Source organism: Mus pahari, chromosome 15 (assembly GCF_900095145.1).
Source record: "Mus pahari chromosome 15, PAHARI_EIJ_v1.1, whole genome shotgun sequence".
Taxonomy (NCBI): Eukaryota; Metazoa; Chordata; class Mammalia; order Rodentia; family Muridae; genus Mus; species Mus pahari.
The window spans coordinates 64,101,888-64,114,609 of record NC_034604.1 but is presented as its reverse complement, the minus strand read 5'-3'; the positions used below and the strand labels follow the sequence as shown (position 1 = coordinate 64,114,609).

Genomic DNA, 12,722 nt, shown 5'->3' with positions numbered 1-12,722 from the left:
ATAGGAAACTTTCAGGATAGCATTTGAAATGTAAATAAAGAAAATAATAATTTAAAAAAAAAAAGAAAAAAGAAAACAAGGAAGAGACTGAAGGCTCTGAAGGAAAGACTGAAGGGACGTACAGGTAACGTGCTCCTAAGGCATGAGTCTTCATGGAAGAAGCCACTTTATACAGTTTGACTCCAGAGGCAGATGACCAAGTCTACTCAGTGAGGTCTCTGAGAAAGTCAGACACTAGCTTATGCCGCAGGAAGTTTCATCAAGCACAAGGCAGGGTAACAACAATACAGCCAATATCTTCTAAGAGTTCTCCTTACAAAAGGACAGACACGCAGATGCCTTGATCTAGTCAATGCACACGTGTTCAAATAAACTTATATTTAAATAAATAAATGTAAAAGAAAACACCTTTATAAATAACACGCAGTGCCACAAAAGACAAAGGGCACCGAGATGCTTAACTTGCTGACGGGTAGTCTTTTAATATGGTACAACTCTGTGGAAATCAATGTGATGGCATATATCAAAATTGTAAGTTCACACTAACTCTATTTCTGAGAATTTAGCCCAGGAAACCACTGTAACATATGGAAGAGACTTACTATGTACAAAAGCTCTCTGGACACTAAGCTTGGAGATAGCCAGGAAAATCATAAGCAATAGTAACTTACAATTACTAGCACAACATACAGTAGAGCCAACTTACAAATTACAGGAACGTAGCAAATAAAACGTAAAAATGTGTATGTATTACATGAAAGATTTTAAAATACACAAATGCATAATCACTATTGTGCTCTTCAAAATGTCCTAAAATACTAAAAGTATTTTAGATGGTAAAAAGTAATTGAGATTGCATTGAATAAAAGAAAGTGTGTATTTTTACCTACCCCAAGTTTGTTTCTCTTATAAAGAACCCAAATGATAAAGGTATTTTAAACTTGTAAAGGTCAGCATCTAAGAAATCCTCCACAGCACGATCTACGCCAGCTTCAATTATTTCCTTCTTCTGGGGTTAGTGAAGTAGCCAACGGTTGATTACTTGCTTAGAACATGGATGGCCCTGAGTGTGTACCTCGTACCGTATAAATAAATGAATGACGCACAGAAAGAGACACTCACAAACCAACAACTAAAACACAAGACCCCACACAGTTCATTTCTAACTAACTTTTCTACTTGTTTTGTTTCTACTTGTCTGTCGTCAGTGCATCCATATTAAAGAAATAAAACTCAGAACAGTGAGTTATCCACATAACTGTCCTAATCAGAGAACTAACTAGGAAAAAGATTCTTATCACAATTGGAACTCAATTTTAAAAACCTGAATATGTCTTTTTTTAAAAAGAATTATTTATTTAGTTTTGTATATAGGAGTACACTGTAGCTGTCTTCAGATACACCAGAAGAAGGCATCAGATCCCATTACAGATGGTTGTGAGCCACCATGTGGTTGCTGGGAATTGAACTCAGGACCTCTGGAAGAGCTTTCAGTGCTCTTACCCGCTGAGCCACCTCTCCATCTCCCTTGAATGTGTTTTGTATATCTAGTTAAATAAGGGCTGCAACGACCTCCCTACCAGGAGTCAATATCTGATAGGAGAGGTGCTCCATCTTTTCATCCTAACACACTGCTGCTACACACACACACACACACACACACACACACACACACAAAACCAACAACAACAGCTGCTTACCCTACTGCAGGGCCTCACAGTCCAGGACTACAACCCAGGGACAATACATTCCATTCCTACTTTGGAATCTTAATTTATGCAGACATAACTTTGTGTTATATTAAATTCTATTTTAATGCCCTCTTCAAATATAATAGTTTACACATTTAAAGAGAAAGCATTTAAAAGAGTCAATTCATATAAATTGGTAATTTATAGTTTACGAATCTCATATTGAACAAGTCTATAATGATTTAGGCATAAAATGCTTGTTCTATAAAAACAAAACTGCTCATTTTTTTCATCTATATCTTCAAACCTACTGAGGGTGGAGCCTGAATTAAAATCCAAAAAGTTCATTCTAATTCTAGGCCTAAGGTTCAATGCTTATAACACTAACTTTAACACCTTAATAAAAGAGAAGGATATAGTTAAAGAATAAAAAACATGTCCCCTAAAGGAACCTTAGAAATACAAATCTCACTGTCTAATTTATTCACTGCCTAAAAAAAATAACTTTGCCATATTGAGTAATGATTAGTTTATACTGATGACCTACTTTATTGGATATAAATAATAATAGCAAATCAGAATTATTTTTGCCTTCATGTATTTCATCAACTATCTAGTCAACAATGGTTGGTCTGCCATATATGTACCAAATATAATTAAAACCAGTATCATTTAATTAAAAAATTTGTATTTAAACTGTTTAGATGACACAATTATAAAAATCACCTCCTCATGCCCTTCTTACTGATGACACAGCACTCAAACGTTACTTCAGCTGTCAGGCTGAAGATAATGAAGAGTAAAGACAACTGTCCTGATGTGACCAAAAAATCCTAAAAATATTATCAGGTTACGTGAGAATAATTGGAAAAACAGCCATGTTTGCAGAAGTAACCTGCTAAATAATTATAATGCCACCTGTCTATACGAGCTAAAAGAAAGAGTAAACCTTCGAAAGATTGTGTTAGATTGATGCTAAAATTCTTTGACAAGTGTCAGAGAAGGGACACACACTTTTCATTTTAGAATAATCCCATAAACCATAACAGAGAAAACTCAAAACTATTCAACAAAGCAAAGAACGAGTAGGTACCATTTTGTTGGTGTCTGGTTTAATTCTCTAAGTTACTGATCTCTACAGCCAAGAACACATACATTTAGCACAATGCAGTTACCACAGTTTTAACAATCTGTGACTGGACTCAGGTGTAGTAAATAATAAAGTTACTGTTAAAATGACCAAAAATGTCAATTAATTGATCTTTAAATAAAGCACACAAGTTTATACACAACATTGAGAATGGTCTAGCAAAGAAAAGATGAGGCTAGAACCCATTAAATAAAACCTGTTCTCAACAGGCAATCAACTATCCCATGTACACAGTACAGTAGAGGTTATATTCTACCTCTGTCTTTTGTGGTTTGAGAAGCATTTTACTCAGTTGCAAACGTTCAAATTTTTCAAATAATAAAAACCTTTGTAAGGAAACAAATTTTAAAACATCAAAAAGCCAGAGGACAGATATTCATGACTATGTAGCTTATCTATGAAAAAATGCAACCAGAGAACAGCTTGATAAAGGCAGACAGAGGCCAAGATGGGAGAATCCCTTCTGTGTTGGAGCGAACAGACCAACACCAGCAGTTGTGTATTTATCCTAAATTCGGGAGTCAAACAAGGGCAAAGCCTCACACAGAAAGCTGAATGGCCCAAAGAAAACCTCTGTGTTGACAAGAACCTAATGGCACATGCAGGTACGCATCTTTTATACTTGATGTGATACACTTACATGGCCCCTGTTGAATCTCTTGGGGACCAACAGTAAAGCAAGTTTAGAACTTCAAATCTTGAGACATCTATAGCAAGATGCTGATCCAGTGTGGCTCCACACATCTTCTGTTTTCCTGGCTCACCTGAAGAGGAAAAAACACTGCAGAGGATGTGGGAACTGATTTTTATTTTTATTTTTTTCCTGTAGTTTCTTCTAGAGCAAATGTCTGAGAGATTTGGCCCAATCCTTTGTGAAGTGTGAAGATGAAACACTTGAAGGACCAGTGAAAAACAAATCAAATGGCAAGATGGAGTGGAGAATATTCTAGCAAAAGACACTCATCATAGGCCAATCAGGGCTTTTAGCCCGAAAGTGGGAGGAAACAGAGAAAGGAGAGGAAATTCATTTTCTCCCTCCACCTTCTCACCCTGGCTGTGACTGAAGTTCATGGAGTGCCTAACTTCTGACCACAAGAAGTATGAGCCAGCTGAGCCATCTGGAAGGCTATACAGTCTTCATCCCTGGCTGTGTGACCTTGGTAAGCACCAGGGAAGCCCTTCAGACAATACTAAGAAAAGTTTCTGGTGGATATAAGTTGAAGAAATAAAGGAAGAGAAAACTGCATTGAACTTATTCAAAAACGGAACTCACAGTAATATACCCATACTGGCAATCCGTATCTAATTCAGTTTTTCAAAAGGTTTGAGATAGATTCCTCAAAATTAAAAATCAGAATCAAACGGATTAAGAATCAACTTCCAAATAACAGAAAATGTTTTCAAATCAAGCACAACACAAGCTTCAGGATTCAGCCTTCTAGTTAATACCATCCCTAGAAAAATAATCCCTTTAAAAACTAAGACTAGTACAACCAAGCCTGAGGTATAACACAGAAAAATTGAAACTGTTGCCAATAATATTACTTTGATTCACTTTAATTAATTTTTAAAGTATTTTATCAAGTCCTGTATTATTACGGTTATTCTCTGTACTAGGACTGAACATAAAGCCTTTTTCCAAATGCATTCCAATTTAGCCAGAATTTACCTTCATTATTCCTGGTAAAAATACCAGAATTTTCTGGAAAATACAACTGGAGGAAAGATGCGCTCTTACCTGACGTGGCTGTTCACTCATCCGCTGTGGGTCTGACTTCACCTTATTGTTCGGGTGGTTGGTGACTTTGGTTACTGGCTGCTTGAAAATTGATGCAGTTTGTCTAATTGGCAATGTTGTGTTCAGGTCTGGTTTACCCTGAGAATAGAAATGTGTTTTCATTAATATTATATGAAAACAAATTGGATCAATACCTTTTTAAATTCAAAATCCATAGCTTTAAATAAAATTATTCCAACTTCAATGTCCACATGTTAAATATTCTAAAGGGACAATAATTTTTTAAATGTTATTTATTTTATATGTATATATGCCCGAGTCTGTGTATGTGCACCCCATGCCTGCAAGTGCACGAAATGGCCAAAGAAGCATTGAGATGGCCTGGACCTGGAGTTACAAATGGTTGTGAGCTGCTGTGTCGGTGCTGAAACTGAACCCAGGGCCTCTACAAGAGCAATATGGTTCTTAACTGCCGAGCCCCCTCTCCAGTCTCTCTAAAATCGCATTCCAAGCACTTTGTCGTGCATTATTTTCATAAGTAAGGTGTATGTTTAATTCTTTGTATATTATCTGATTAGCAGAGTACTAAGGACATTTGAATGAATGTATCTGAGACATTAAGACAGCAATCAGGATGACAATTATTTCTACATTCTAAGAATAGGGACATATATTAGCATTAAATATATGAGCATTAAAACTTAATTTGATTAGCAGCGAGACCACACTCACCATAAAATCACATTACAGAACAGATTCCAGTCAACAGAATTCATTTTAAAAATATTTACAAAATGAAGAGACATGCCTAAATTAAAACATCAAAAATTGAGCACCTATGATTTAAAAAATGGCAAATTCCACATATAGAACAGGGTGCAAACAAGTCTCCTAAAATGTAGCATAAAATGGCCTCTGTCCATGTATAAAGTGTAGACATATGAAAACCTATAGGCTGCATGCACCAACTTGGGTCTGACCAGCACGTGAGGGCTACCTAATTATATATGTGGAGATACTGCAAAATCTGACAAAACACACAGGCCAAACCCTCGGGCATGCAGGTACATTGTGTAAGTGATAACCACCATGCATTTCTGCTCTGTTTGCTGAGGCAGAGTCGCACCACATAATCCACCACATAATCCACGCTGGATCAGAAGCCCAGTACGTAGCTCAGCTGCCTATGCAGGGCAGGAGCCCAGCCTGAGAAGCATTCTTTATTTGTTACCTCCCATATGTCATGCTTTTGGCAAGGTTTGAAATCAAAGCTTTGGAAAGTCATGTGGTACACTTATCAAATTTGAATCATCCAGTAAATAATGTGCCAAACATGTTTTAGTGCGTTCAAATTATAAAACACAACTCCCATTAATGTCATCTGTAATATCCAATGCAAAGACAACAAAACTTTAACTGAGATTTTGATTCTGACAAAGGATATAAAAAGCCATACACTGAGATTAATTCATGCCTGACCTTTATTTTTTTTAAGATTTATTTATTGTTATATGTAACAATAAAGACACACCAGAAGAGGGCATCAGATCTCATTATGGATGATTGTGAGCCACCATGTGGTTGCTGGGATTTGAACTCAGGACCTTCAGAAGAACAGTCAGTGCTCTTAACTGCTGAGCCATCTCTCCAGCCCGATGACTGACATTTCTATGTAGAGATATATTCGTGAACTTATACTTGAAGAGCATATGTCTTTACTACTATCATCATGCAGAATTGTAATGTGAAATTTCATACTACCAAAGAGCAGGTCTCAAATCTGAGTTCACATTGGAACCACCCTGCTTGTTAGCAGAGTATGCGAGACCTCATCTCCAGAGCTTCTGATCTGCTAGTCTGAAGTGGAGCCAGGGAATTGGCATCAATTTAAGGTCTCTACTGGTGAATGATGCTAATGCTCGTATTTGGAGAACCACTGCTCTAAAGAAAGATTCCTGATTGATGGCAGGTAGTCCAAGTCTAACTATGGATGTGTGCTGACAGTTTTTCATCGTCTTCAGTAGATTAAGGGTGGAGTCTGGTATGAAATACACTCTTCTAGCTTCTCTCAAACACTAAATGATGGAGAAATGGCTCACTGACCTAGCTGGGTTAACATTTGTCACAGTTGCCCACAAGAGGTGCAAGGTGTCCCCTGGCATTCCTGGAGGACTCAAACTTGCATGAACTGTATGGGCTGTCCAGGCACAGTGCCTGTGGCCATGACCTGACAGTTAGCAAGCCTAGCAGGTAAGCATCACCTGGCAGCTGTGACGGGCTCATAACTCAACAATAACTGTGCAAATTCAGGGAATGGGCTGCAAAATAATCACCTAAGGATGCCACCTTTAGAAAGTATGCAACTTAGTCCAGCAAGATGGATAAAGAAGCTTGTGGCTGAGTTTAATCCCTTGAAGGCCCATGATGGAAGGAGAGAATTTAATCCCACAAATTGTCCTCTGAGTCCAACACACATGCCATAAATAGGAACGGCCCTACACATGCACATGAGCACATGGGCACAGACACGGGGAGGGTTTTTTTTTTATTATCATTACTTAATGAGGACTCAGGCACGTGCTTTTGTGTGTAAGCATGTGCCTGTCTGTGCGCATATGGTGTAGCTATGCATGTATATATATGCCTATGTATAGAGGCCATAGGTGTCTGTCCTCCTTACTTTTATAGACAAGATGTCTCACCAAACGTGAAGTTTACCAGTGTGGCTAGATCAACTGGCCAGAAAGAAGCACTCTTCCTGCCTGCCTCCCTAGCGCTGGGATGAAAGGTAGGCAGAGTTGGTGCATTTAAAAAAAATCTCTCGGTAACACTGTTATGCATGCAAGACATCAAATATTTCTCCCTTATATCATTTAGAACACTTGGGGCCCTAAACAAAGTCACCCAAGGTCAATGTTCAGTCTTAAAGAATCCTAACCTAATTCTTAAGGAAGACAACTGCTGTCATTACATATATCATATAAAGTATATCATATACTATAGAATTCTTCACTATGAGTCTTAAATTCACAAAGACTGGATTGTAGAATATGAAATTATTAGTATTAAAAATGCTATGGTGTTTCTATATATAATTATGCTCTTGGATCAATAGAGAAAAATGAGAAGAATTTGCTAAAATATTCAAGATACACTGTTAGGTTCCACTGACTAGTGAGGTGGTTCATTCTATGTAATCTTTAAGAATCCTGGTCTAATTCTTTTATGTTTTAAGATGTATTTATTTATGCACATGGGTGTTCTATCTTCATGAAGCATCAGGTCCCATTATAGATGACTGTGAGCCACTGTGTGGTTTCTGAGAATGGAACTCAGGACCTCTGGAAGAGTAGCCAGTGATCTTAACGACTAGCTTCCCAGAAGCTCCCCAAACCAGTAAAGTGTATTGTTACTCTCCCCTAAGGTCTGCCAAAGAGTCACTGAATCCGTGGCCGCCTGTTACATGAGTGTGCCTGCTCACTGGCACTCTGCCAGCAGCTTGGGCATTAGAAACAACCACCTAGGCATGAACCCGGTTATAGCTGCTCATAAAACTGAAATCCTCCCTTTAAACATATAAAAAAAACTAAACATTACATTACAAACTAAACCAGCAAACTCACTGCAATAGTATAAACCAGTCCAGCCCTCTAGCCAGAAGTTCATGAACTTTAAAATTCTAAAAACATGTCCTGTTAAATGAGCAGATTTCGTTTTTCTTTTACTTTCAATAGCCTTCCACAAATTTCCTGTAACATAAGACTTAAGGTCCATGCAGTAAGTGTGACTGGGGAGGGGAGGGGTCGCAGTACCATGGAACACTTCACTGAGCCACACAGGTTACAGAACTGTTCTATAAACCAGTGCCTGCCAGTTGTTTCTTTCCCTGCCTCCTCAGAATGTTGAGAACACATGCAGCTCACTGCACTCTAAAGCGGACAGCAGTCTGTATTTTACCTAATGCAGACCATTACAAACGCAACTGTCAGCAGTTCTACCTAGTTACACTGTAACAAACTAAGGAGCCATCAATCCTTTATGCATAAGCGAACATGTCAGCAACCTACATTTATTTGTTTCTTTTGAATAAAAAAATTATTTCCAAAGTTATTCCAATTTCAGACTTGAAAAATATTTGCTGATATTTTATCAGTATTATTATTATTAATAAACAATTAGTATTTTATCCAACTGGTATTTAGTGATATTTTTATACTTCCTGTGATCATATAAAGCTCTCGATGTTTTAAAAAATACTGATTTACCAAACATGGTATATTACAATTTTAAAATAATTACTAAGCATATTTAACTTCAGATACAAGATACAGCTCAAAGGTAAAGTTGGTGGGACCTTTTCTACTTCTTGTTTTTGAAAGAGATTCTTGCTATATTACCTAGGCTGGCCTCCCAACTGCTCTCAAACCCAGCCTCACCCTCCCAGGTACCTGGATTAAAGGCACACTCAACCACACCAGACTCAGAGAATTTTGAAAGGGCTTCATGTTCTTCAATAAGAATTACTAATTGCTAACACCTATTCTTATTCCCTATTTTCTAGAGGAGGTGGCACTGAAAAGCCCTGGTCACATGACTGGGGAGAATGAGTTCATCCTGTGACTCAGAACTTGAACTGCTTTTAAGAGTTTGTTAAAATATCACAGTAAGCCATCAAAAAAAAATTTACTTAATAATCAGTAGACAGATACATAAAGTTCCCCACATTTGTTCAAAGCAGAGTTTTATTTGTGGAAAAAGTTGTTACCAAGTGATTCATTTCTCAATCCAGTATTTCCAACTGTTCCTGTACTGGCAGCAGCATTTAATGTCATTCTAATACTGCGAGTCTCTAAAATGGAAGGTTGGTGACAGGAAAATGGGGAGAAAAAAACAAAACAAAACAAAACAAAACAAAACCCATCACAGGTATCGCCAGCGATCTGCTGAAGGAAAACATGCAGTTTATGAAGCTTCGAAGATATGCTGAGATCGGTTCCTTCCAAGTCATGCGTGTCAAGCATGTATGTGCTCAGTGGTTAGTGCCTGCATAGCACGGGAAAAGCCCTGGGTTAGACCCCAACCCAAGAAATCTTATAGAGAGATATTTATGGAAAATGTACATGTTACAGCATAGTGACTTAGCCTCTAAGTATCACCTTCTTTAAACAATTTTTTTTAATTTATCTTTTATTTTATATGTATGGATGGTTTTGCCTGCATATATGTATGTGCATCACTTGGTTGTATTGCCTGGAGAGGCCTAAAGAGAGTATCAGGAACTTCAGTTACAAAGTAGTTGTAAGTCACCTTGTAGGTGCTGAGAACTGAACCCTGGCCCTATGCAAGAGCAGGAGGTCCTCTTAACCCTGGAGCCATCTCCAGCCCTGTCAGTCAGGTTTGGAGAAAAGCTATATGAAAGATAGCTCAACCCTGTATATATTCTATAACTAAAACATAGGTTTACTTTCAAACTGACAATAACTTTTCACTTTAAAATTTTACCTTATCACAGGTTGGAAATAATTGCTCTACTTACCCAATGTATTCATTAATAACTGACACTGTAAAGTATAATTCATGTACCACACTAATTCTGAAGCTTTGAGTATACATGTTCCAGAGATATTTATATCCCAATTGGAAAGCAAAGATTCACTACAACTATGGTCAATTTCCTTATGTGTTAATCTAGATAACTGTACAAGACTCTTCTACAGAGCAAATAAAATGGCATGTGATAATGGCACTGATGCAGTCTTAGCCAGTCACTGAACAAAGACCATGTCTACTGTGTGTTGAGTCCTAAGCAGAAGTTGAAAGTGTCATTTATAAACAGTCCTTGCCTTACAGCTTACATTCCAGAAGGCAGAGAGGTGAGACCATCAGTAAAAGAGGTTGTAATTGTCTTGGCAAATAAATTCTGAATAAACAGTAGCCTTTTTTGCATTAAAACGATACTAGGCATGCTATCAAAACTTAGACATGTAACCTTTTCAGGTTTTCCAGGATAGCTATATCTTGGGTGTGCTTGAGTGAAATCAAGATTATCTCCAAGTAGCAATTTCAAATTTCACAAAATCAAACACCCACAATGCAAGCTGTCTAGCAATCCATCATAGCTTTTTAAAAGTACATATAGAGTCTGTAAAGATGTCTCTGTGCATTTTACTTTTGCAGAACCCAGGACCAGTTCCCAGCATCCAAATGGTGACTCACAAATACTTGTAACTCCAGTTCCAGGGGATCCAACATTCTCTTCTGACCTCTATGGGCTCTTGCATACATGTGGTACACATAAACACTGTAAGCAGGCACACATGCACACACACGCACGCACGCATGCATTTAGGATGTAGAGATGGCTCAGCAATTAAGAGCGCTTACTGTTCTTGCAAGACCCAAGCTCAGTTCTCAGGACCCAAGCCAGTTCACAACTCCCTGTAACTCCAGCTAAGGAAGCGTCACATTCTGTTTGGCATGAATATGCATCCTTGGGAGAACTATGGAAAGTCACACAAATGCGTTCCCTTTACCACAATGACCCAAAATTCTAGGTCTGCAAAATTGGGCTAACCCTTCAGTACCTTTAAAATTTAATAAAATCATTAGCGGAAATGAGTAGCCAAATAAAACCACATGAATATCATGACATACACACACACACACACACACACACACACACACACACACACAAAACCATATCATCAAATCTACCTCCATTATTAACATGAAATCCAAGTCCAGGTGCTTTCAGAAGGTTCTACCACAGTGGGACACAGTGAACCCCAAGTTGGATAACCTAACACGTGACTCATCAGAGTGCTCTCACCATCAAGCTTATAATTTGAGTTATTTATCACTATTACTATTATTATACCCAAATTTCTAAATGTATGACTCAAATTAGTAGTAAAGATGGAATGCTTCTAATAACTTCATTCACTAGGGTAAATAGCCTTTATGCATTTATTAAGGATATTTCTGTACATATAAAACCATAAAGTCTTTGGACAAAAAAAAAAAATACTGACCAGTTTTCTTTGCTACCTCTTATTTTTCTCTTATTCATAAAACAAGTGCTGCCTAAGTCATCATCACCTGTCTGGTCAAGTACAACAGTCTTCACCACACCCCAGCTCAGACCCGGGCGGGCCTGCCTCTGCTGCTCTACAGTGCATCCTTCACGTGGAACTGCAACCAGCCTGGGCCTCCTGGCATTACCCTGTGCTGGCATCAGTTATGAGCAGCTCATCTTCTTCTTCATCCTCATCTGGGCTCCACTCAGTCCACTCCCACACCTCCTTCTTTCTGTCCTCACATACTGGTGCATCTTTTAAAGATTTCATAAGTTCTCCGCTCAGCATTGAATGCTTTTTCTCTCTGGTTATTGAAGAACGGCCACTGGCCATTCAGAACTCATCTAAAACTCACCAGCAGAGACACTTGTTGTCAACATTCAGCCTAAAATATCACCTAGCCACCGTTGTGTTACTTAGTTCATTTCATTGCACTTAGTATTTTAATTATCACCTAACCAACCCCCTCAAATATACCCTCCTGGGACTTCCTATACAGTAGTCTTAAATTTAGAATCATGCCCCAACTTTGAAAATTTTTTCCAATAAGCTAATTGGAGCCAAAATGCCATTACACACTTAGCCCTATACTGAACAGCCCTAGCCTGAGTAATCTTATTTTCTGTCCTGAAAAGTACTAAACAAAAATAATGTAATTAAATGTAATCTGTAAGATCTGCATCAAAATTATTGCCATGAAAAGGTTGTCTGTTCCAGTTTACTAATATAAAAGAACCAATCCCTAAACTCATTCTATGCCTGAGCTACACCCTGAGCTCTTTTAATTTTTAAATTATGTTTATTAATTTACTGGGGGTGGTGTGCTTGTGTTGGGGCACATATCTCAGTTCATCTTTATGGAAGTTACAAACATTAGACAATGTATCTAGGGACCAGGAAGGAGGTTTCTGGGCAGTCCAGACTTTCTCCGTTGTTTCTCCCCCCAAAGCAGCAGCTTCTTTAAAGCCCCCAGCATGTGGCTCCTCCATCTTCCCCCATCTTCTCTTACGGTTCATTATGCTGTCTTTTTCAGCCCAAATTCCATCCTCTTTTTTTTTTTTTTTTTT

General features: G+C 38.1%; 1 protein-coding gene across 1 annotated transcript in view; it reads right to left on the bottom strand.

Annotated features, from left to right (window-relative positions):
• The window catches only part of Mbd2 (methyl-CpG binding domain protein 2), a 54,602-nt gene that overhangs the window by 25,305 nt on the left and 16,575 nt on the right, over positions 1 to 12,722 (bottom strand). The window contains exon 3 of the mRNA XM_021214493.1: positions 4,580 to 4,717. Coding sequence (XP_021070152.1) covers positions 4,580 to 4,717 — 138 coding nt within the window. The remainder of the gene's footprint in view (positions 1 to 4,579; positions 4,718 to 12,722) is intronic.